We start from the raw sequence: 26850 nt of genomic DNA on the forward strand, positions 1-26850 counted from the left end.
TGTACCCGCAAAATTTTTTTAAAAACAATACCACTTTTCACTTATCAAATTGGCCAAAATTAAGTTTAAGGATATCATGTATTTGTGGGGATACCTATTTCTCCATACTTTCACCAATACTTGATAAACCTCTAAGAACCTGTTTTGTCAGCCAAAAAAACTGTACTAGTATTTTCCCAGCCGACTTCTTAAGAAGATAATATGAAATTATCTGAGATAATCTGGTGAGATTACGAAGTGATACAGAAGCATGTTATTACTACCCAGATCTTCCAGTCTTGTCTCTTGTTCTCTAGTCTGGGGTTAGGATAGTAGGCCTTCATTTTGGGTATACATTAGAATCACCTGGAGAAGTCTAAAATGTATAAATAACTTTGGCCCCTACCCCAGTTCACTTGAATCAGAATTTCTGGTGGGTTTGTACCTGGGCGGTAGTATTTAGGTGATTCTGTTATGTAGCCAGGGTTGAAAACCACCTGGAACCAGGCAGCTTGGATTTGAAAATTGTCTCTGTCACTTATTAGTTATTTAGCCTTGGGCAAGTTATGTAATCTCTCTGTAAAATGCCCTCATCTGTAAAATGCTGAAAATTATGTCTAAGTAGTAAAGAGTTGTGAGGAGAAAGTTAGGTAATTCATTTGAAGCATTTAGATTGCTGACTGGCACATAGATTTAGTAGACATTAGCTGCTACTGCTATTGTTGCAGTTACTGCTAAACACCATAATATTCTAGTGAGAAAATGGTTGGTTAAGTCTAGTTCTTAAATAGCTGCTTTCCACTCATCCATTTCAGAAGTAGCAAAGTTGTACTATTTGTGGCAAGATCTGGAGTAGCTACCATAGATCTGCTCTGACACTTTTTTAATATCTTTAAAGCACGTTAGTCTGTGAATTTACTTTGCTCATTTATTTTTTTTCTAGTCTTCCTCCACCATAGTAGAATGTAGATACCGTGAGAGCAGGAGTATTGCCAGTATTTTTCCCTCCTGTAACTCCATTACTCCATTGGTGCCAGATTTTTATTAGAAAGATTTGTTAAATAAATAAATGAAAATTTTGTTTTTAATATTTGTAGGGATTTTCTGACAGGCACCTATGATTGTAAATCATTGCTTTCAAGTTAAAGCCTAGAATTTCAAATATATATTTCGTTTATGTTTTATAAACCTGGTTCTGTTATCTACAGAAATCAAGCAAATTAATACTATCTTTGCCACTTAATTTTATTTCTAACATACGGATTTGTTTTTGTCATTGAAGGCTTTACTGTCACTAAATAACTCCTGTAAATTAGCAAATAGCTTTCAGGAACAAACAGCAAAGTATAGTAGAATTTCATTCCATTGTTGTCTTTAAACGGTATTCATTAGTTAGAGTAATAGGAATAGAATCAGACTTGATTTTCTATGGGATTTTAAAAATATGACTTAATCTGACTTGTTTTGTGATTTACTTTTACTTTTATATTGGTAACTTACCTTGGGTCTAGTTCTGTTTTTACTTTTAATTTGTTATGTGACCCTGGGCAAATAATTTTCTTTCTCTTAGCCTCAGTTTTCTCATTGATAAAATGTGATGGTTAGACTAGACAGTTCTCTTATTTTATTTTTAAAAGTTAAAATTTGTTGACATTTGGTAACCCTAATTGTGATATATTATTGTCAAAGAATCCGATTTAGTTGAGGAAGAAGATCCCCAATTATTTCAGATTTCTTTCAACCTCTAAAATTGTACCTCCCCCATGATATTACGATTTCTTTTTCAATACATTTTTAACAGGAACACAAACTTGTATGTTCTACAGTATCTGTCTTAAGTGAATCTTAAAAAGACTCTTCCGTGACTTCTACTTTCAGCAAATTTCATGATTTGAATGTCATGTTTCTGTGATGTCCTGAGCCAAGATATAAACTGACTCACCGTCCTTATTTAAGGGATTCTCTCTCCAGAGTAAGGAAGAGATATCCAAAGAATATAGATGAAAACCAGAGCTCAGAGGGTCATTGTCTAAAGGCTCTTAACTGTGTGTGTCAAGAAAGGATAGGAAGAATTAAGATTGAAAGAGGGATTTAAGTAGAGAAAGCCATATTTTGAAGTTGGGACAGAACCACAATATATGCCAAAACTAGTAGAAAATCATCATTCTTTCATTTTGCTTAAAAGTAGAAAGTCTTTTGATTCTCTTGGGTCCTTTGAATTCTGATGGTAGTTCATTTTACAAAGTTATCATTGGGAACTGGGCAAAATTTGTTATCCTAGATGTGTCTTAACTACTTTTCCTTTTCCTTTTTCTCCTAGGCAGCGATTATTAGTAGAGTTCAGTGTAGGATTGTGGCTTTGGATCTGCGAAGTCATGGTGAGTAAAGTTCTTAATTAGCCATTTACTGGATTATAGTCATCAAGCCCCTTTGAATAGTCGTAACTATTAGAAATTTCAACATGGCCATAAAATTACCTTGTCTATTCCATTTGGGCTTTTTTTGTCTTTTCTTTTTTTTTTTGGAGATGGAGTCTCATTCTGTTACCCAGGCTGGAGTGCAGTGGCACAATCTCAGCTCACTGCAACCTCTGCCTCCTGGGTTCAGGCAATTCTCCTGCTTCAGTCTCCCTAGTAGCTGGGATTACAGGTGTGCGCCACCATGCCCAGCTAATTTTTGTATCTTTAGTAGCGACAGGATTTCACATGTTGGCCAGGCTGGTATCGAACTCTTGACCTCAAGTGATTCATTCACCTCTGCCTCCCAGAGTGCTAGCATAGCAGGTGTGAGCCACTGTGCCCAGCTCGATTTGGGCATTTTGAAGGAAGTCGTAGCTTCTAGTCTTTACAAATGTATGTGTATGTATATATATTATAATAAAGTTTTATTTATAGTATTTATTTTTGTATTTTATATGTGTTAAGCCAAGAAAATGTCCTTTAACCAGATTCTTATGCTGATGTATAAGGAATGTGGATAAATCTTTGCTAGGCTACTGTAATTATCCTTCTTAGGATAACTGTAAAGATTTGTCTGTAGAAAATCCTTGCTAAGCTCATTGTGTAAAATTATAAAGTCCTTAATCCATTGTCCAAAGATGGTATTTTTAAAAGAGAATTCTTCTGCTTTTATAATTCCTGTCTGTGGGAATTTTATTTTAAAACTATTTTCATTTTAGGTGAAACAAAAGTCAAGAATCCTGAAGATCTGTCTGCAGAAACAATGGCAAAGTAAGTAACCAGATATTTCTTACACATTGCCTGTCTCCCATCACTATTATAAATAGTACTATAACTTTATCACTTTCCTGATGAGATTGTTGGAGAATAATTACCACAAGGAACATTTTACTTCTGTTCTCTCTCCTCTACTTTTGGTTTCTCCTTACTATTTAATCTTGAAAGAAACCTGCATCTTTCTTGGTATGTCCAATGCAGTGATCATCATAAAAAGCACATGAAAATTCTTCAAGGCACAGTTTAGTTTGTGAAGGCTTTTGAAAGTTTTCTTCTGTTGATGGAATTGCATTGAATCTGGATGCCTATTATGGACTTATGCTTGGAAAAGTAGTTGTATGCAAGAGGCCTTGAGAGTTTCTCCTTCAGGTATCCTGTGCATATTCTTCGTCTTATGTCATAGAAAGATGAGAACATGATATTAAAAAAATGACAGTTATACCCTGGGCCTAAAGTAAAAAATGAATGTAGCACATACAGTGACTCTCAAAAGTGCTCACTCATCAGAATCACTTGAGAAGTTACGAGACATACAGATGACTTGACCCTACCCCAGACCTACTTCTAGCCGTGGGGTCTGAACATTTATATTTTGATAAAGCTCTATATAGGAATCTGATGGAGCCAGTTCAATGACTGTTGTTTGGGAATCACTGACCTATAGCATAAATAGGATTCTTCTAGCCATTCTGCTTTAATACATACTCTCTCAGGTATTTGGTCACTTTGGCCAAAAATATCTTGCCCTCTTTTACTTTAGCAGCTTTAATTTAAGAATAAACTTTTTCCTTCAGAGCCCAAACTGATGTAGCAATAATTTGAATACTATTATTTTTTTACTGTCTACCTGGAGGTAGTTGTTTTATTATTATAGTAGGTGTTATTTGTGTACTTTTTATCAGCCAGCTTTCATTAAAGTATAAACTAAGCATTTATTAATAATCATTAACTTATTTTGTGTAATCATTTATTGAAATTAATCCTCATTATTAACTCTGTAATACAGACATATCCTTTTACAGATAAGGAAACTGGCTCATATAGGTTGAATAACTGTATGAAATCACACAGTCAGTAGATTGAATTTATGGTCATTCAACTATAGTCCTTGTCAGAGAGAGAGAGAAAGAAATAATGTATATAGTATGAGTATCATTCCACTCAATGAACATATGCCTTAAAAACTATGAAAAGAGAGGTAAGAATCTGTTCCCCCAATTATTCCTACTGCCTTTGTTACTATGAGAGCAATATATCCTTAAACAGGCAAGCCTGTTAGTGATACCTCTAGGAAGATTTGTGAATGATTTTTAAGGAAGTAAAGGGTTTCTTGACTTTTAACAAAAAAGTGAAATACATCATCTGAGTGTCCAGGCAGTCAGACAAATTGATGATGATGCCTTGGTTAACATTCTAGAGGAAATTGAAGAATTAATTGAGAACCTTAAGGAAACATGGACTAAATAATAATGTTTCAGTCTAGGGCTCATCAGGAGAGAGAAACAACATAGTAAATTGTATAAGTAAAGTTGAATATAAATAATTATTCACAGTAACAGGGGATTGGAATGGGAGATTGGTAGTAAGAAGTAAAGAAAACTCTTAATAATATAGGAAAGCAGATAAAAGGAACAACCACTCCTCCCTTGGGCTGAGGGAGTACACCCAGGGTTGAGATCCAGACCTTGTTGGAGAATGCACAACCATGGCTTACCGAAGGTTAGAACTTGCTGAAAATCTGCCCTTTGGAACCTGACAGAATTCTGCCCTCTAAGGTACAGGGAAAGATATTCTTGGGGAGGTATCTCACCAGAGGCACTTGTCTACAAAAACACTGGGTGGGGGGGGGCTAGAGTACTGGAGAAGCCATTTGTGCAGGAGGAATTGTGCAGGAATTGGCAGGAGTTGGATACTGGGGGAAGTTCTGTGTTTCTCTAGCACCCTCCATTAACATAGCTTAACATCATGCCTACTGGCAAGGGAAAAATATTTAAAGGCCTCACTCACGTCTGTTTTTGTAGAGCAGGCAATGAAGGATGAATTGGAGTTGAGGTAGCAAGTTGTTAACTGGCACCAAAAAAATTTTTTAATAATAAAAATCATCCACAGTAGATGAAGATGATGACCAAGAATCAAAAGGGCGAACAAACTGGATTCTTGCTGAAATTATCCAAGCAGTCAAACATTTATGTGATTTCTGAATTCAGTTACTCTGTGGAAAAAAAAAAATCTCAAAATGGGCATACTTACTATCAACTGCAGAACCTAAATACTCCATAAGAAAGTATGTGAAAAAGTCAAATTTGAGCTTGGGTCATTCTGATATTCCAGTTTCTGTGATACACAGTAATGCTTCTCAGAAAAGTAACCTAGCATTAAAATATGACAGAATCCCTTTAAAAAGCATCCACCAAAATTGTGATACATCCAGTTACAGTCTGAATTTGTAGGTAACCCTTGCTACTTCATCTTTATTGTATTTCTTTGGATTTTCAGGACTTACCTCAAGTAAGGTAAGGTACTTGTTGACTGAATGCTCTGCTTGATTTTAATAATAATACATTTCTCTTGGTGGTAGATGATCAAGTGATTAATCGTAACTACCTTCTACCTAGGTAAATATGCCTTTCCTAAGCTCAGACACGATGTTCAGTTGGTGTGTTTCAGACCTCTCTACCTTTGTGCATGAGGCGGATACTGCAGAACCCCTTCAATTCAGTTAATGTGTATTTTAAGAAGAATTGGACTTAGATAGTCGTCCATAGCATCCTTTTATTTTATTCATTATTTGTGTGTTAGCAACCGAAAGTTTCTTGGAATTGTTCAAGAATTATTCTGGAAATTGCATGTTGATATTTAATATAAACATGTTTTAAACTTTAGTCTTTTCTTTAAAAAAAAAAAGTTTGCCCCCAAAATTATATCCAGTGTTGTTTTAGATTAATTGAGGATATAATTTTTTTCTGGTCTGTTATTTTAATATGCAGAATTAGCTTTGGAATACTACCTGTTTTATTTTTTAGAAACTGTATGTATAATAATTTCCTCTGTGTTACTTACTCTAAAGACCACTTTTGTTTTGTTTTGTTTTGTTTTTTGAGACTGAGTCTCGCTGTGTCACCCAGGCTGGAGTGCAGTGGCGCAATCTCGGCTCACTGCAAGCTCCGCCTCCTGGGTTCACGCCATTCTCCTGCCTCAGCCTCCGAGTAGCGGGGACTACAGGCGCCTGCCACCACGCCCGGCTAGTTTTTTGTATTTTTAGTAGAGACGGGGTTTCACCATGTTAGCCAGGATGGTCTCGATCTCCTGACCTCGTGATCCACCCGCCTCGGCCTCCCAAAGTGCTGGGATTACAGGCTTGAGCCACCGCGCTGGGCCAAGACCACTTATTATCAAGTCTTTGTTCCTGATACTTTCCAGTGGCCTCTGGGCAAAGGCATTATAGTTTTGACTTCATGAAATTACTCTGAATTCACAGTACCCTATGCCAAGGGGAGATGGCTTTACCATTTATACCTGAGGTTGCAGTTTTTTGAATTTTTGCAATCAGAACTTGGTGATGACCTTGGGCAGTAGAATATAAATAACTCCCACATGCTTAGTGTTCCAATAGTGCATAAATTGGTTAACCCATTGAAACATTGAAAATATGTTTCAGTGAGGTAGTAAGAAAATGCAGCCCTTTTTACTTGGTAGAAATGCCATAATATATTTATAGACCCAGTGCGATTAATTGATTAATACAGACCCTTCTAGACAGGGCTGCTGAGGGATTACATTAGGTGATGTTATAAGAAAGTTTTATAGCACAACTGAAAAAGAAGCACTGAATAAGTATTAGTTCTCTTTTCTTTCCTTCATATCATTTTGTCTCCCGGAGAGAATTTTGTGTTCGTATAGAAGCAGCACTAGTGTCAAAGAAGCTTGAACTTTTCATCTTAACTATTTGTTATCGCTTTGGGTGACTGCCGGAACTGCTTCACTTTCTGTCTTAATCTTAAATTTAAGTCCGAAGGAATATTAAACCATTTGTTTTCACTTACAAAGTTCAGTGGCCTCCCTATCTCCCATTCAGTTGGTCTACAATTGCCGAGGCTACCCTATTCACTCCTGCAATTGTTGTATGAGATTTTAAAAATCAATTCCTACAGAACTAATAACATTTGCCTTTACCATTATGAATACTGTAGAGATTATATATGAAAGTCTGTGTTCCTACATTGACACTTGCTATATTTGGTTAACACTGTGTGAGTGCGCTTAAGGTATGTAATGACGCTCAGCAAGACAAAACTTTCTTTTGAAGTTGAACCAGCTACTCCCAAAAGAAGGGAGTAGAACTAGCCTAAAAAATATATATCTATAATAAGGCAGTAGAGCCAGTGGGTCTCCAGAAACACACCTTACTGTTCTTGTCCACCTATTGCTATAGCAAGGAAGGCCTACATGCAATTAAAAACCAAACTTCATACTTCAGTTCTAATTTTCAAAGCTTTAAAGTTGGTCTTTGTTAAACAGATCCATTCATAATTGAAGACTAGAACCAAAGCCAATAAAATGAGCTCTGAACACCTTTCTAGTTTCTCAGAGCACTGTACTTACATTTATGTTCATCCTTCAAACAAATGAGAAATTGTAAATAATAATTAACATTTGTGAAGCATTTTACTCTTTCGAGGTGTTTTTTTGTTCACCTCTCAGTTAATCCTCAAAGCAATCCAGAGCAGTCAGTGATATTTTTCTCTTTTTTTTATAAATGTTGAAACTCAGTTTCTGAGAGATTAAGTAACTAATCCAAGATCACATAGTGAAAAATAAACTGAGGCTGGGGCTCATCTTGTGATCTCGAGGTTTACTACATTATAATGCTTAATAAATTTTTTTTCTTGTTTTATAGATGGGAAAATTGAAACAGAGCAGTTAAATGATTTTTCCAGAGTTTGAATCTTAGGTTCAAAATAAAGGTATATATTTACGTAATTGTACTACATATGTGGAACAGTGAAAGTGTGATGTAAAGGAAAATTCAGTAATTTGGGTTCTTAGTCCTTTACCTGCCATTTATCAGGAGAGCTAGGTGTGTGGCTACACATATTGATACTGGGGGCATGTTAGAAGGTTTACATAGGTATGTTTGTAAGATGGCCCAATAGACTTTACAGTTTCCCAGCACTATTACACACCAAAGGAAGGAACTGGGAAAGAAAACCATTTTTATAGTGTTGTCCGAAAGCATTCTTATATCTTTTTCTTCTCTTTACAGAGATGTTGGCAATGTGGTTGAAGCCATGTATGGGGACCTTCCTCCTCCAATTATGCTGATTGGACATAGCATGGGTGGTGCTATTGCAGTCCACACAGCATCATCCAACCTGGTACCAAGCCTCTTGGGTCTGTGCATGATTGATGTTGTAGAAGGTGAGTTTTCTTAGCATGGACCAAATCAGGATTTCACTTATAAGAGACATCCGTGGTAGATTATTACGTTGTCTTAGTTTATTGTTGATTTCATTCACCTTGAAATATGTCCCTCTGTCTTTACATCCTTTTTAAGTTTATACAAGATAACCGTTTTTCCATGTCATCAAAAACTCTTCATTAACATATTTTTATGACTGCATACTATTTCAATCCTATGTATGTCCCATAATTGTATTTAATCATATAAAAAGAAGCTTCCATGTCTTTTCTGACCGAGCTTCAGAAATCACACTGCTGCTTGTGAATATAAGTCATCCTCTTCAGTGTGAGGGCATGACATAAAGGAGTGAACACCCCAGAGGCAAAAATTATTGAGGACCATCTTTATTTCTTTGCAAGCATCACTAAATTCTGCTGTCATCAAGAGCAGATATATAGTAATTGACTCAGTGAGTGTAAATGCTCAGAATAAGTTAAATATGTGGTTACAGTTTTTGTTTAACATCCAGGTACAGCTATGGATGCACTTAATAGCATGCAGAATTTCTTACGGGGTCGTCCTAAAACCTTCAAGTCTCTGGAGAATGCTATTGAATGGAGGTAACCAACAAATCTTTGTCACCTTTATTTAATTAATTTGTTTGTTTGCTTGCTTATTTACTTATTTATTTATTTAGTAGACAAGGCCTCACTCCATCACCCAGGCTGGAGTGCAGTGGCATGATCCTAGCTCACTGCAACCTTGAACTCCTGGGTTCAAGCAATCCTCCCACCTCAGCCTCCCAATTTGCTAAGACTACAGGTGCACACCACCAAGCCTGGCTAATTTTTAAATTTTTTGTAGAAACGAGGTCTTGCTATGTTGCCCAGGCTGGCTTCAAGTAATCCTCTTGCTTTAGCCTGGCCTCAAGTAATCAAGTAATCAAATTCCTGGCCTCAAGTAATCCTCCTTCTTTAGCCTCCCAAAGTGTTGGGGTTACAGGCATGAGCCACAGTGCCCAGCCACTGTTGCCTTTATTCTAAATGTTAGATTGTAGCTTTTCTTCTTTTTTAGGTCAAGCACTAAGTTTGAGGAATAGAATTTCAGTTGCCATGCTTTATTGTAATAACATATGAGGAAACATTATATAAACAGCAGAATTTTTTTGAACATTTAAAAATATTTTAGATTTGGCTCAGTTGTCTGAAGTCCATTCTTTTCCCAATACACTGTAGTGCCTCTGGAATCTTAGTAATTATTGATCATCTGCTGGGTCTAGCTGTTTCTGCCTCTGAGGTGAGAGGTTAGACTAGGTGGTTTCTAAGGCCTCATCCACCTCTGACGCTCCATGGTTTTAGATTTACTTGCTGTGTTTCAGATAAAATGGTGGAGAAATGGAAGATGGCTATAGGTTCCATTCCCTCATGTTTATTTGGATTTTGGGTAAATAAACTCAATGGGTAGTTTTTATAAAAATCAGTGTCAGAATTCCATTTAAGCAAAGGAATGAATTTATGCATTAATTCAGTTAATCATTTGATAAAGTATTTATTAAACACTTATTTTGTGCTAACAGGTGAAGATTCAGAGATGAATAAAACACTATCCCTTCCCACAAGGAGATCAGTCTTTGGATAAATGTCTTCATCATCCTATCTTCCTTCCTATTCTTCTAACTCTATCTCCAGTCCCTTCTTCAGAACATTTTCTCTTAAGTTCTTCAAACCACCCAGATGACTCTTTCAGCAAAATTACTAGAGACCTTTAAGTCTCTATTATATTGCACTGTATACCCTTAAATTTTCCAATCCTCCCTTGAGGGATATGGCTCATATTAATTTTTATTAATGTCTGTCTTAATGCCCTTCCTGCATCATAAGGGAAGAAGCTATTCTGTATTTCTTTTATACTTTCATATAGCATATGGCAGACTGCCCTAGCAGGCAGAATATATCTGTTAACTGAATCAGATATCAAGTGGAAATTTAGGACTTGGTAAATATATCCTAGGAGTTTTCCTAAGACAAAGGGTCTTATGCAAGAATATGGCTTGTCAGAATGATGTTTGTGTTTGGTGAAGTTGCTTTTACCACTTCCTGTTCACTACTGTGATGCAGGATTCCTGTTCTTGTGGAAATATCAAAGATCTCTCTATCTTGGGCAGACAGCATCAAGAATGTAGCTGCTGCCAGCTTGGCTTGTTCCTCAGGTGCCCTGCCTGTTTCCACAATAACAACCAGTGAGAAAGTTATTCTAGAGTTGGCTCAGTTGTCTAAAGCCCATCTATCTTTTATCCATACTTTTTTTTTTTTTTTTTTTTTTTTTTTTGAGACCGGGTGTTACTCTCTTGTCCAGGCTGGCGTCCTGTGGCATGATTACAGCTCTCACTGCAGCCTTGACATTCTGGGCTCAAGCGATCCTCCTGCTTCAGCCACCCAAGTAGCTGGGACTACAGATGTGCACCACGACGCCCAGCTAATTTTTGTTTTTTGGGTTTTTTTTTTTTTTTTTTTTGTAGCAACAGGGTTTTATCATGTTGGCCAGGCTGGTCTTGAACTCCCAGACTCAAGCAGTCTGCCTGCCTGCCTCGGCCTCTCAAAGTCATGGGATTATAGGTATGAGCCACTGCATCTGGCCCTGTTTCCAAACTTTAAAATTTATTCAGTAAATTTTTTTTTCTAGTGCCTAAGATGTGTCAGTACCTGATCTAAGAACTGGGGGATGAATCAGGCTCAGTTCCTATCATCAAAAAACTGGGGATGCAAACAAGGAAATGCATAAACACAACACAACGAAGGAAGCCAGGGGATATAGAAGAAGGGTACCTAATGCAGCCTGGGTATCATGGTAGGCCTTCTCTTAAGGTAGAGTCTTGTTTCTTTTGCCAGATACAGGATAGCATAAGGGTTCTGTTTGTTAAATGTTAAGATACTGGGTTTCATGAGAGTCATTGATTTTTCTGAACCTGAAAATTGTTATACTATGAGGTATTTGGTAATTTTGTTTTTTATTCTGCTGGATATCTGAATCAGGTTTATGACCGATGGCCATTTTGGCTATTCCAGATTTTTTTTATGTTGTGATATAAAGCCAGTTAATTACTGCTTTTGCTCTCATAGGTTTCCTAATGAGAGGCAGCAGGGGTATAGTCATTAAGAACCTGGGCTTTAGGCCAGATGTGGTGGCTGACACCTGTACTCCCAGTGCTTTTGGAGGTTGAGATAGGAATATCAGTTGAGGCCAGGAGTTTGAGACCAGCCTGGGCCACATAGTGAGACCCTGTTTCTACAAAAAAAAAAAAATTTTTTTTTTTTAATTAGCCGGGTGTGGTGGCATGTGCCTGTAGTCCCAGCTACTCAGGAGGCTGAGGTGGGAGGATTATTTGAGCCCAGAAGTCCAAGGTTACAGTGAGCTATGATGATGCTACTGCACTTTAGCTTTAACAACAAAGTGAGACCTTGTCTTGAAACAAAACAAAAAAGTTAGGGGAAACCTGGGCTTTGAGGTCAGACAGATAAAAATTTGCATCTTGGTTACACCACTCTGGCTGTTCTGAGGAAAATCGAATAGAAGAAGAAGTGGGGAATAAGGTATGAAGTTGGTTAGGAGACTGTTGTAGTATAGGAGAGTAAGAATGGTAAACATAGACTAGGATGGCAACAGAGGAAGAAAGAGAGTCATTTTTAAATGTATTTTCAAGGTAAAGCTGACAGGACTGGTTTATGGATTGGCTGTTGGGAGAGAGACGGGGGAGGGCAGGAAGGGACTTAAGGATGACTTCTAGGTTTTTAGCCCAAGCAATTGGATGAATGGTAGAAACAGAAAGAAGTAGATATGGGAGCAAATAAGGGGCAGATAATCAGTTTTGTTTGGATAAGCTCAAATGCTTATTACATATGTAAGTGGAAATGTTAAGTAGGCAATTGTATATACTAGTTAGAAGATTAGAAGAGGCTGAACTAGAGATAAATTGGAGAATCGTCATCACATAGTTAATATTTAAAGGTGAAAGATTGAATGTGAAGACCTAGGAACTTGATATTGATAGGAAAAAGATCCCAGACTGAGTCTTGGGATATTCCACAATATTTAGAGCTTGGGAGGAAGAGGAAGATCCAACAAAGAAACTGAAGAGGCACAGTTGATGAGGTAAAAGGAAAACCAGGTGAGTATAGCAAGTGTTTGTAGAAGGAGGGAGAGAACAACTGTGTCAGATGCTGCAGAGAGATCAAGTAAGATGAGGACCAAGAAATGACTGTTGGAATTGGCATGATAGAAGTGACCTTGACAAAATAAATATCTGAAAATAAATGGGAGATAAAAATCAGATATAAGTTGGGGAAAGGATGAGAGGTGACAAAGTAGAGAAAGCAAGATAACTCTTTTGAGGAGCTTTGCTGTGTAGGAGAGCAGAGAAATGGAGTAATAGGTAGTAGTGAATGTGGCATTGGGAATGTTTTTAAAGGCTGGATAGTAGAGTATGGTTGTGACATCCACAAGAGAAAAAAAGTGACACAAAAGAGAGACAGGATAACTGAAGGAAACAGTATCTTTTCAGAGGCAAGAGGGGATGGGAACTAGTGCCCAAGGTTGGCCTTCATTGGAATAGAGATATTTCATGTATTAAACAGGCATCAAGGCAGAGTTTATTATTATTGGTGAATCTGTTTATTCAGTTGGTAGTTAAAAGACAAGGTAATAGTTCTGATTGCCTCAGTTTACCATTAAAGTAAGAAATAATGTCATTATCTGAGGGGGGGGGCTTTAAAATTTTGAATGATTTTTTAAACTAAGAAATGAGATTTAAAGAAACACTTTCTCCTGGTGGCTTGCTTCAGGCAGTGTTTCCAGTTCCCCCTGGGAATGCAGTCATTTTGCTTTGCCCTTAGTTGTACTTAGGTGGACAAATGTGAGAAGCCTAATTTATTCAGATAGCCTAAACTCTGTAGCACGGCACACAAGGCCCTGGAGAAGCTGGTGCCTGCCTACCAATCCTATTCTGTCACGCTCCCCCTTTGCCTCCTCCCTGCTTCTGCTTGCAACCAGTCTTCTAAAATCATTATCTTGCCGACTTTCACATCACAGCACCTTTGTTCACAATGTGCCCTCTGCCTAGAATGCTCCAACCAACCTCTTTTATTTTCTGGTTAAACTTGTTGTCTATGCTCCTCAGTTTAGCTGTGACCTTTGGGGAGCTTTCTCTGACCTCCTCATTCATGATAAAGTGCCTTCTTTGAACCTTGCCTTGTTATATTAACATTATGTGTCTTTTTCTCCCTACTGAATTATGTGCTTCTTGAATATAGGCCTGGCACCTAGTATCCTCTTGATAAATAGCTGCAGAACTGAAATGGCTATGGTGTTTTTACTTAATTTTTACTACCTAGCTTATAACCATATAGCCAGGTGAGTAGTAGTGGCAATCTCTATAGTAAGAAACACTGGTGATCACTACTTTTTATTAGGTCTCACATAATCTGTGGAATTATTTATTTGATTCCAATGATTTGATACAATTGATACTGAATACCCTTCTCTCTTCCTTCTTTTCTTTCCCAGTGTGAAGAGTGGCCAGATTCGAAATCTGGAGTCTGCCCGTGTCTCAATGGTTGGCCAAGTCAAACAGTAGGTCTTACTTTTCCCCCTTGGTCTGATTAGAGGCAGAAACATGGTGAGGGAATTACAGATTTTCTTTTGCTTTCCTTCCTTTCTCTCTTTCCTTTCCTTTCCTTCCCTTTCTTTTCCTTCCTCCTCTATTTAATACTGGATTACCTTAGCAAAACTGTATGTGTTAAAAAGCAAAGAATCCCAGAGCATAGATATGAAAAATTATGTTCACCTTAGTGATGGCAGCTGAGTTTCATTCTAGTAACCGTCTCCTTCTAAGCCAAACCTGGCGGTGAGGGAATAATAATAAAAAAGCTCTGGCATAGCCTGAGTGAAAGCCAGATTCTAAGAATGAGCTAAGATTATTTAGCCCAGTTGATCTTTCCTGATGGAATTACATGGTATTCTGGATATTGCTGTATAGTCACAAAATAAACTTTAGATGAATTGAGAAAATGTTGCCCAACAGAACAGACAGGAGTTAGATGAAAATGATGACAGCATTGAGTGTTTACTATTTGCCAGGCACTCTGCAAGGTATTTTATATGCACTGTCTCATTTTTAAAACCTTATATTTTGGAAAATTTTCACACATACAAAAGAAGAGTAATATAGTGGATGGACCCTAGTGTGCCCATTGTCCATTTTCAATGGTTATTAACCCATAACTATGTCTCATTTGTTTCATCTGTGCCCCTATGTATTTCCCCAGTCACAAAATATTTTGAAGCAAATTCCAAACAAATATAATTTCCTCTGCAAGATTTTCATATGATCTAAAAATAAGGACTCTCTAAACATCATCACAATGACATTATTACACCTAAAAAATTGGCAATTCTTTAATATCATCAAATATCTAATCAATATTCACATTTCTGATTGTCTCATAAATAATTTTTTATGGTTAAAGTCAAAATCAAAATAAGTAGATAGCAATTGGTTGATACACCTCTCATGCATCTTTTAATCTAAGATTCCACTTGTATCTCGCTTTCTTTTTTGATTCCTTGCAATTTATTTCTTGAGGAAACCTTCCTGTTTGCCCCATAGAATTTCCCGTGATCTGGATTTGCTGATTGAATTCTCAGGCCATAATTTAACATATTCTTTTGTTCCTTATATTCTCTGTAAATAGTTAAACCTAGAAGCTTCATTGGGTTCAGGTGTTTTGTTTGCCAGAATACTTAATAGGTGATGTTGTGTACTGCCATCAGGAAGTACATAATGTCTGATTATCTTTTTTTTTTGAGACGGAGTCTCACTTGGTCACCCAGGCTGGAGTGCAGTGGCGCGATCTCGGCTCACTGCAACCTTTGCCTCCTGAGTTCAAGCAATTCTCCTGCCTCAGCCTCCTGAGTAGCTGGGACTACAGGCAAGTGCCACCATGCCCAGCTAATTTTTTGTATTTTTAGTAGAGACGGGGTTTCACCGTGTTAGCCAGGATGGTCTCTATCTCCTGACCTTGTGATCCGCCCACCTCGGCCTCCCAAAGTGCTGGGATTACAGACGTGAGCCACCATGCCCAGCCGGTTGTCTCTCTCTCTTTTTTTTTAATGTCAGGAGCCGTTGATGTTTATTACCTAGATTCATTAATTCATTTGCACTATCTCATTTAATCCCTACAATACCTCTTTAGGATAAGTATTGCTTTATAGATGAGGAAATAGAAGTTCAGAGAGGTAGTTTCCCAAGATCACATAGCTCGTGGATGACATAGCTGAGATTCAAACTCCTGTGTATTTGACTTCAAGGCCTATATTACGGGTTTTATGCCTAAAAGAGCAATTTCAGTAGAAATACCAGGTAGTCTAAATGCAAGACTTTGAATAAGCTGTGAGACTGCCCACTTTTCAATTCCTAAATATTTTGAGACCTCAAATTTGTCTAATCAGTAGTAAAGCATTTTCCATGGCATATATGCAGATAGTTGAGTGATTTTAAAATTTTATTTCCAGTGATGTTTTCTCTTAATAAGTAAACCTATGTGTAGGAGAGTGTGTATGTGCACGTGTGTTAATTGTCACATAGATAGCTGGAACTTTCCTGCCCCTTATGATCTAGGTGAAATTGCCTTGAACCTCCTAATCCACAGGCTATAGAAATTCAAAGCATATGTTTCTTTGTTACACTATTTTTTAAATCACATCTATACTGTATACTACATGTGAAGCTTGGCACCTCAAGTTTCATATAAAACTCCTACTTAACAAAACGTTTATGAACATACACTTCACTGAAGGTTTGGCAGAGAAGACAGAGAGGGAGAAGTTATCATTCTTAAAAATCTACCGCTGACCTTTGAATTTATCCCAGTCTCTTTTTATCTTGCTTGTTCTAGAGATGCCATTTGAAAGAGAAGAACAATAATTGGTTGGTTCAGATGGTTTCTGTCAGCTAATTAAAAAGTGAGGCCTTTTATCATTCTGTTTGAGCCTTGTTCTACTGTAAGCAGGGTTCAGCAGAAAAGCACCATGTTTTGGAGTTGGTTGAGCCTGGATTTGCATCCCAGCCTTATCCACTTATGAGTTAGGTGATACTGGACAATTTTCTTAACTCTTGAGGGCTACTTCATAGGATTGTTATGAAGATTATGTAAGATTATGCCAATAAAACTCATGCCTGAGGAAATGGTTGTTTCCTTTCTATGGGTCAGTATTGGTGTAAGAAGTGGAAACCAGCCCTTGGAGTATAGTTATACACTGGCCATGATTTCCACAGCCCTGGAAATGCACAATTCTATCCTCCTACCAGGATAATTGTTAAGTTTTATCCAACATTTGATTTTAAAAGGCCATGAGTATCTCTGAGATAATGTGTGTATTGGAAAGAGGTGTGTAATAGCACTTTTTAAAAAAAACCTAGGTGTGAAGGAATTACAAGTCCAGAAGGCTCAAAATCTATAGTGGAAGGAATCATAGAGGAAGAAGAAGAAGATGAGGAAGGAAGTGAGTCAATAAGCAAGAGGAAAAAGGAAGATGACATGGAGGTGGGTTAAAACATTGATTCTTGAAAAGATGTAGTATGGAATGGTTCAAACTGTGTGTGGGTGGGGAAGGGCTGATAACATTGTTCTTTTTGTTTGCCGTTAGGTATTTTAGGGTGCAAAGACACTATCATAAGAGATACTTAGCTTAACTATAAGATGTAAAGCGCTGTTGATAGCTCTGACCAATTGGAACATAAAACTTACACTGTTTACCCTCCCCTAAAACAGACTGCTTTCTCACCTGTTCTTCTGTTCCTGTGTTTCCTCCCATGAGAAAAATTCCATTTCCTACTAGTCTGTTCTAAGCTCATTCAGATCTTACCCTGTCCATCTGTCTTTCAAAGTTTATCTCCTTGAGGAAGCTTTCTTTCATTTTCTTTCCTTTTTTTTTTTTTTTTTTGTCTGTTTGTTCGTTTGAAACTGGGTTTTGCTGTGTTGCCCAGGCTGAATTCCTTGGCTCACGTGATCATCCCAGCTCAGCCTCCCCAGTATCGGTAGCTGGGACTACAGGTGCATGCCACCACACCCAGCTTCCTTGGGGAAGCTTTCTGACCTTAATTGATATCACTCTCTTTCCAACACAGCACTGAAAGTCTATATGACACACCTTAGCACTTTTTTTTGAAGTTGTACATATTAAGTCATAGAACTGATTTTATAAGTCACACTTAGAAATCCTATGGTCCTTTGCTAGTCATCTGTTGACTCATGTTGTCCTCTGTGCAAGAATTGTATTCCAAACAAACAAAAAATGTGTATTTTGTGGCAGAAACTGATGTTCTGCATGAATTTCCCTCTGCATTTAGCTCAGGGTTGTATAAATAGTGTTTTATAAGTACTTGCTAGGCAAGTAGTGGTAACAAGTGCTTTTTTCTTGAAAATGTTTAGTGATCATGAACAGCAGACTAGGGGTGGATTTGATTATAAACATCTTACTAATGGCAGGTAATGAACATGTAATGACCTACTTCTTTGCGTTTGGAGATGCTGCTGTTAGCAAGAAGGAGAATACATTTTTAAACAGGATTTTAAATTTGAGGATCTTCTTGCCATCTTTAAAATTAGTGATCAGAAATATAATACTTTGTACCTCTTTAGAGTTTACAAAGGTATAAATAACGCATGGTCTATTTGGTCCTCTCAACATCTTATGAGGTGTGGAGAGATCTTTTCTCCCATATTATGGTGTAGAATCTGAGGCTCAGAAGTTAAGAGATTTGCCCAAGGTCATCAAGCACGCATTTAGTAGATTTGAGACTCTTAATATAATTAATTGCTTTTTACCCATTATGTGCTAAGCACTATGCTGAATGCTTCACATTTATCATCTCTAATTCTCATTTTAGTTCTGCATTGTAGATATTATCACCATTTTACAACTTAGGTACAGATACTTGCCCATGGTCACACATAAAAGTTAAAGCTAAAACACACCCAGATCCTCGATTTTTAATTCTAACTCATTTTTTCTTTGTATTTTTTTTATAAGCCCAATTATGTGGTTTCATAAACTCCAGCAATTCTGTTGAGAGGGTGAACTGAGGCACATTAATAAGGAGTGTCCATGAGTATTCACTCCCTATTTCTCCCCAACCCTCCCAGCCTTGGCAACCACTAATCTAATCTCTAGAGATTTGCGTAATCTGGACATAAAATATAAATGGAACTAATAATATGTGGTCTTTTGTGACTGACTTCTTTTCCCTTAGAATAAAATTACCAGGGTTCATCCATATTGTAGCACGTATCAAATACCTCATTTCTCTATATGGTTGAATAATGTGCCATTGTATGGCTATACCACAGTTTTTAATCCATTCATCGCTTGATGGACATTTGGGTTGTTTCCAATTTTTGTCTATTATGAATAATACTTCTCTGAACATTTGTGTGTAACTTTTTGTGTGGATATAGGCTTTTATTATTTGTCTTGGGTACACAGCTAGGATTGGAACTGATGGATCATATGGTAAGTGTATTTAACCTTTTGAGGAACTGACAGACCATTTTCCAAAGCGGGTGCACCCTTTTACATTCCCACTAGCAGTGTATGAGTGTTCCAGTTTATCAGTATCCTTGTCAACACTTGTTATTTTCTCTCTTTGTGATTATGGCCATCCTAGTGTGTATTAAGTAGTATCTGATTGTGGTTTTGATTTTCATTTTCCTAATGACTCTTGATATTGAATTTCTTTTCATGAGCTTATTGTCCACTTACGTATTTTCTTTGGAGAAATGTTTATTCAGATACTTTGCCCATTTTTTACTTGGGTTATTTGATTTTATTACTGAATTTTAAGAGTTCTATATATATTCTAGATACAGATCCCTAAATTGCAAATACTTTCTCCCATTCAGTGGGTTGTCTTTTTACTTTCTTGATGGCATTCTTAGAAGTACAGACAGTTTTAATTTGATGAAATTCAATTTATCTGTTTTTCCTTTTGTCCCTTGTACTTTTGGTATTATATCTAAGAAGGCTTTGCCTGAAAGTCATGAAGATTTATACCTATGTTTTCTTCTAAGAATTTTCTTTAGCTCTTACATTTAGGCCATTTTGAGTCAATGTTTGTATATAATACCAGGAATGGAACCAACTTCATTCTTTTGCATGTAGATATCCAATAAATAGTCTGTCCCAGCTCCGTTTATTGAAAAGGCTCCTTTTTCCCCATTTAATTATCTTGGCACCTTTGCTGAAAATCAGTTAACTATAAATGTTAAATTTTATTTCTGGACTCTGAATTCTATTGATCTATATGTCTGCCCTTATGCAAATACCACACTGTCTTTGTTATTGTAGCTTTGTTGTATGTCTTGAAATCAGACAGTGTGTAAGTCCTCCAACTTTGTTCTTCTTTTTCAAGGTTATTGACATCCTATGTATTTAAAAAAAATTTTAATACTTGTTTATGTGCCAGACCACACTCCTATTGTCTCACATACATGGGTATCTTTAGCTCATCCTTACAATTCTTTCAGATCTTGTGCTGCCAATTTCACAGCTAAGAAAACAGGCTGGAGCTGGGCACAGTAGCTCATGCCTGTAATCCCAGAACTTTGGGAGGCCGAGGCGGGTGGATCACGAGGTCAGGATATCGAGACCATCCTGGCCAACATGGTGAAACCCTGTCTCTACTAAAAATACAAAAATTAGCTGGGCGTGGTGGCGTGCGCCTGTAGTCCCAGCTACTCAGGAGGCTGAGGCAGGAGAATTGCTTGAACCCAGGAGGCAGAGGTTGCAGTGAGCCGAGATTGCGCCACTGCCCTCCAGCCTAGGCAACAGAGTGAGACTCTGTCTCAAAAAAAAAAAAAAGAAAAAAAGAAAGAAATAAATAAAACCAGGCTGGAAGAAATTAAGTAACTTCCCAAGGGACCCACAGTTATTAGTTAATGATGGCTTTGGGACTTGCATTCAGTCAGATCTGACTGACACAAAGCGTTATGTTTTTAAACACTTTTCCAGTGAAACAGTGGGAGATAATGCAAGGCCTGTGGTGGATGCCCTTGTGTGGAGAACTGCATCTCGCCCAGGTAAACATCCCAGAAAGATTGTTAGCCAACTTTCTGTTTCTCCCACCCAACAACAAGTGGATCTCATTATATCAACCTGCTTTATTACCATTTTCACAGCATCCAATAGGCATCTAAACTAAACTTTATGATCCAGCTCTTGGGAGAAAGGATTTATTTCCAATAACCTAAATACAGGAGAAATCCTAATTCTATCCAGAATTTTTCCTTTGGTTTTACAAATTTTAAGATTTGAGATGAACTGTTTTTTATATGTATATAAAATATAATATTACTTTTTGGAGGTTCTCTTACGTTAAATTTGTCATTTCTCTTTGAAGTTCAGTGTGCATGTAGGAGGGGCTTGTGAGATTATGCCTTCTGACGCTAGAGCTGATCTCTTAGAAATGGCTCATTAAAGGAAAGTGTTGTGGGGAATAGGACAGGCTGAGGTTCCAGGTTGAAATGGCAGTATTTCCTTTAAAGTGTCCTACCCCTGGTAAATATTAACAGTGGAGAATAGAATTAGTTCTTTAGTGAGAATATTTGAATCATAAGGTACCTTTATGTCTCCTTTTATTGACAGAAGACCAAGGCCCAAAGAAGGGAAGGGACCTGAGAAAATCAGTGGCAAAGATAGGACTAGAAGACTGAAGTTTCTTGATTTCCCATTTGGCCATCTTTCTTTCCTTCCTTCCTTCCTTCCTTCCTTCCTTCCTTCCATCCATCCATTAAAAAAACATAAAATTTGCCATCTCGGTAATTTTTCAGTGTACAGTGAATATTCACATTGTTGTGAAACATCTGAGATATAAACAACAACTCCCCTTTTCCAAAACTCTTCCAAAGGCCCTGGTTACCACCATTCTACTTTCTGTTTCTATGAATTTGACTATTTTAGATACCTCATATAAGTGGGATCATATATGTCTTTTTGTGACTGGCTTATGTCACTTTGCATAATGTCCTCAAAGTTCAGTCCCTATGCGGCTTGTGATAGCATTTCTTCCTTTTTCTGAACTGACTTATATATGTATATACCACATTTCGTTTATTCATTCGTCCATCAGTGGCCATTTGAGTGGCTTCCACCTCTTGGCTGTTATCCATAGTGCTGCTATGAACATGGGTTTGCAGATACCTCTTTGAGATTCTGTTTTCAATTCTTTGGATATGTACCCAGACGTGGGATTCCTGCATCATGTAGTAGTTCTATTTTTAATATTTTGAGGAACTGCCTTAATGTTTTTCTTATTGGTTGAACCATTTTACAACTCAGTACACAAGGGTTCCAAATTCTCTGCATCCTCACCAACACTTATTTTTCTCTTTTTTGATAGTAGTCATCCTAATGGGGGTGAGATGGTATCTCATTGTGGTGTTGATGTGCATTTATTTATTGATTAGTAATGTTAAGCATCGTTTCATATGCTTATTGGCCACTTCTGTATCACCTCTAGAGAAATGTCTATTCAAGCCCTTTGACCATTTTTTAATCAGGTTACTCGATGTTTTTAGTTGCTGAATTGTAGGCGTCCTTTATATATTCTGAATATTAATCCATTATGAGATATATGATTTGCAAAGATTTTCTCCCATTCCATACACATAGTACCATTTGTCTATTTTTGCCTTTGTTCACTGCTTTTTGGTGTCATATCCGAGAAATCATTGCCAAGTCTAGTGTCCAGCTTTTCCTCCATGTTTTCTTCTAGGAGTTTTATGTCTTAGTCTTACTAGACTTACTAGGTCTTTAATCTTAGTCTTACTAGGTATTTAATGAAGCTGGGGAATAAGGCCCCAGCTTCATTCTTTGGAATATGCATATCTGTTTGGTTATCCCAGTACTGTTTGTTGAAGAGACTATTCTTTCCTCACTGAGTGGTCTTGGCACTCTTGTCAAAAATCATCTGACCATTTATGTGAAGGTTTATTTTTGGGCTCTGTATTCTGTTCCACTGGTCTATTTGTTTTTATGCCAGTACCAAGCTGTTTCAATTACTGCAGCTTTGTAATTGGGGAGTGTGAGTTCTCCAATTTTGTTCTTCTTCAAAATTCTTTTGGCTAGTCAGTGTCTCATGAGATTCCATATGAATTTTAAGATGATTTGTTTCTATTTCCTAAAAAAAAGGCCATTGGAATTTTGATAGAGATTATGTTGAATCTGTAGATTACTTTGGGTAGTATGGACATCTTAAGCATCCAGTGATCTTTAACGTAATATGTTACTATCTCGTGTTCGCATTTAGATTTTCATATTGTGGTTGATTCAGTATATTTATTTCAATTATAATGTTTCAAATATTTCAATGGTATAGAAAACTATAGAGAATTATTTTTTTAGCCAATATTTGATTGCATACTCTGTACTTATCTACTATAAAGATTTAATAAATGTTGACATTTTGTCATATTTGTCTCATATTTCCTTTCAAAATTACTATTGCAGGAACATTATATCATTATCATAAAATACAAGAAAAAATGCTCTACTAACAAATCAACCTATTTTCAGTTTTCCTTTTTCATACTTTACTATAAGTATACCACATTTTTCCAGTACTAATCCTAACTTCGATGACATGTTATAATCTGTTTCTTGCTTATATTATAAGCATTTTTCATACTGCAATATGTTCTTTGTAGTTATTATTTTGATGAAAAACATCCTTTTTGCCAACCAAGTATGAGAAAGGCTTAATCTTGGCACTACCACTTACTAGCTTTGTGATCTTTAGAAAGTTTCCTAAACTTACAGAAACTAATAGCAATAAAAAGTGAACTTGTAATTATCTTAAAATGAATATTATAGTGGCCCATACAACAAGACTGTTAGAAGGACTGAATGTATATGAAAATGTCTGGGACTCAGTAGGTCCTTAATAAGTGCTAGTTTCCTTCCCTTTCCTTTTCCCAGGGATCTAGTTTTTAATCCTGTTCCTCCAGGGCTTGCCCTCGGAGACTCAGAACTTGCTCTTATTCCTCCAGACCAAGAAAGACCATCCATACACCTGGAGAATTGAACTGGCAAAAACAGAAAAATACTGGGATGGCTGGTTCCGAGGCTTATCCAATCTCTTTCTTAGTTGTCCCATTCCTAAATTGCTGCTCTTGGCTGGTAAGTGTATATGTGCATGTATTAGTCAGCTCAGGCTGCCATAACCAAATACCATAGACTGGGTGGCTTAAACAACATAAATTTATTTTCTCACAGTTCTGGAGGCTGGAAGTCTGAGATCAGGGTGCCAGCATGGTCAGGTTGTGGTGAGGGCTCTCTTCCTGGCTTGCCTTCTCTCTGTGCCCTCACATGGCCAAGAAAGAGTGAACGTGAGCTCTCTGGTGTCTCTTCTCTTAAGGACGTTAATTAGGGACGTTCATCCTATCATGTCAGAGCTCTGCCCTCATGACCTTATTTAACCTTTGTTATGTCCTTATAGGCCCTAGTTCCAAATACAGTCACATTGGGAATTGGGGCTTCAACATGAGTTTTAGGGGGACACAACTCAGTCCATAGCAGTGTTGGTATATTGTCATCTCAATATGACCTCATTAAAACTTCTCACCAAACGAGTAGTGACATCCAATGTAGAATACCTTCCTCATTCATCTATGCCTTTTCTCCTCCCTACACCCAGTCTCTAAACCTAACTAGCATAGGCATTCATCTAAGCGTTAGGATGACCTAATTCTGGCCTGGCCTGTCTACTTGGTCAAGCCCAAGTCCTTCTTAGCCTAGAGCTAGATACAGTGGTATAAGGATATTCTGAGTATTATGAGAATTAAAATAGTAAAACCCTGTTTTCAGAACCAGTTTAACATAGTGATTTTAGGGGAATCTCAACCTGAAAAGTTTCATCTGGTGGTGAGAATATGCTCTGGGAGTTAGGATTGGTATAAACATAAATTGAGAATGTTACCATGTTTACAACTTTGTAACACTTTTTCCTTAGTACTTGAACAGCAAAATCTATTTCACAATGAATTCTCTTGTTTTCTAGGTGTTGATAGATTGGATAAAGATCTAACCATTGGCCAGATGCAAGGTAAGTTATCAAGAAATTATGCCCCTGGACCCTTTTCTGAAGAAAGGGTGATAGGGCAATTAACATCCTGAGATAGTGAAGTATAACGGAGAAAGCCTGAACTTTAGAGTCCAATCCAAGTTGAACATCTGCCTCTACTCCTGACACACTATATGATTATGGGCAAGTTATTTCCCTTTCCTGAGCTTTAATTTGTTTAAAAAAAAAAAAAAATCCATCCAAAAATGAAGATTGTAATACTACCTATGTTTCAGTTATAAGAGTTAAAATGAGGCAATGTGTTTTAAAATTATAAAGTACTGTATAGGTGTATGATACTGTGAAAAGAGATATTCTGACTTCTGATGAGTTTTTTGTTTGTGGGGTTTTTTTTTTTTTTTTTTTTTTTTTGGAGTCTTACTCTGTTGCCCAGGCTGGAGTGCAGTGGCCCAATCTTGGCTCACTGCAACCTCTGCCTCCCAGGTTCAAGCAGTTCTGCTGCCTCAGCCACCCCAGTAGTGGGATTACAGGCATGCGCCACCACACGTGGCTAATTTTTGTATTTTTAGTAGAGATGGAGTTTCACCATTTTGGCCAGGCTGGTCTCAAGCTCCTGACTTCAAGTGATCTGCCTGCCTTGGCCTCCCAGAGTGCTGAGATTACAGGTGTGAGCCACTGCAGCTGGCCAGTATTTTTTTTATTGTTAGAATTTTTAGGAAAGGGAAAGGCTCAAGATAATCCAGATATAAAAAGGTATAAATACCTGTTTAGAAGACAGCATGGTAAGATGGTAAAAGTAAAGTCTCTGAAGTTCAGAAAACTGAATTTTGAATACTGCTTTTCCAGTAATTTTTTGACTCTGGCCAAGTTTTCTGACTTGCCTCAGCTTTAGTCTTCTTAATCTGTAAAATGAAAAAACTGATGGCAGCCTCAAACGGATCATGAGGTATAATGAGTAGAAAAGTGACATGCTGAGCACTGTGTACAGATGCATGTATGTTAGCTAGATGACAGTGGAGGCAGCGGGTCCAATTTTGTGGGGGCTCTTGCTTTAGTACAGGTAAAAGACTCAGTGAAGGTGAAGTCAGTAGGCATGCAACTTTTGGGTTATGGGAAGAAGAGGTGCCAACTCCAAGACCAAAGTTTCAGGCTCAGGCAGAATCTGTTCTAGACCTTTCTTCCCTACTTACTCTCCCTGGACAATTTCATGGCTTCCATTTGTACCTTGATGACTCCCAAAGTTAAACATCCACCTCATCTCTCTCTCCTGAAGTCCAGTCCTAGCCCATGTAGCAAAACTGCTGGATGTCTCATGGGCCTCTCAAACTGTTCTTTTAGCTATCTTCAAGCTTTCCACAGCAAAAGGAGCTATATTCCTTCATAATAGTTGTTCAAAGCCTCTTGAATATAAAACTCTGGTCCCAGACCTTCATGGCTTTGTCTTCCTTTAACTACATTGTATCCTGAGGCCTGGAACAGGACCATGAGCTGGAACTGTGTGATTTTTTTCATGGCACTGATGTTGGTCATTATGGGCTTAGACACTTATTTAAGTAGATTCTTATAAACGTCTAAGCCCATAATGACCAACATCAGTGCCATGAAATTGAATCTAAGACACTTAAATTCAATTCAGAAAACCTTTCCTAGGCACCCTTTCTGTGCAAGACCTGTGCATGATGCTGGGCAGACAGAAGAATCAGACATGGCCCCTGAGACTGCCTGAAGGCAGTTGACATGGACTGGGATAGCGTTTGAAGTCATTGTTGATCACCAGCCTTGGAGTCAGACAATCCTGGGTTTGAATCACTGTTAATAGTTTTGCGGTATGAGTGAATTCCTAACTTCTTTAATTTTGAGTTTTTTCATCTATAAAATGGAGATAATGATATATCTCAGTGCAGTTACATGAAGTTTAAATGGAAAAAATGCAGGTAGTTAACAAATGATGCCTTTCATTATATTCAGGAAGTAATCATGATTTCTTACGAGATGTCCTCCTGTTTCCTCAGTATAGATTATATCAAGACCACCTTCTGGTTTAAAGAAAGCCTCCTATGAGTATAGAGTAAATGGCGAGGATAAGGAACGTTCCACAAAAC

At 37.5% G+C, this 26850-nt stretch overlaps 1 protein-coding gene across 2 annotated transcripts in view; it reads left to right on the plus strand.

The window, feature by feature from the left end:
• The window catches only part of PPME1 (protein phosphatase methylesterase 1), an 83604-nt gene that overhangs the window by 51281 nt on the left and 5473 nt on the right, over positions 1-26850 (plus strand). For both annotated transcript variants that reach the window (XM_038005476.2, XM_008020127.3), the window contains exons 4-11: positions 2300-2357; positions 3158-3209; positions 8479-8633; positions 9146-9236; positions 14176-14241; positions 17090-17213; positions 23715-23844; positions 24725-24769. In XM_038005476.2, coding sequence (XP_037861404.1) covers positions 2300-2357; positions 3158-3209; positions 8479-8633; positions 9146-9236; positions 14176-14241; positions 17090-17213; positions 23715-23844; positions 24725-24769 — 721 coding nt within the window. The remainder of the gene's footprint in view (positions 1-2299; positions 2358-3157; positions 3210-8478; positions 8634-9145; positions 9237-14175; positions 14242-17089; positions 17214-23714; positions 23845-24724; positions 24770-26850) is intronic.

This window comes from Chlorocebus sabaeus, chromosome 1, assembly GCF_047675955.1.
Source record: "Chlorocebus sabaeus isolate Y175 chromosome 1, mChlSab1.0.hap1, whole genome shotgun sequence".
Classification (NCBI taxonomy): Eukaryota; Metazoa; Chordata; class Mammalia; order Primates; family Cercopithecidae; genus Chlorocebus; species Chlorocebus sabaeus.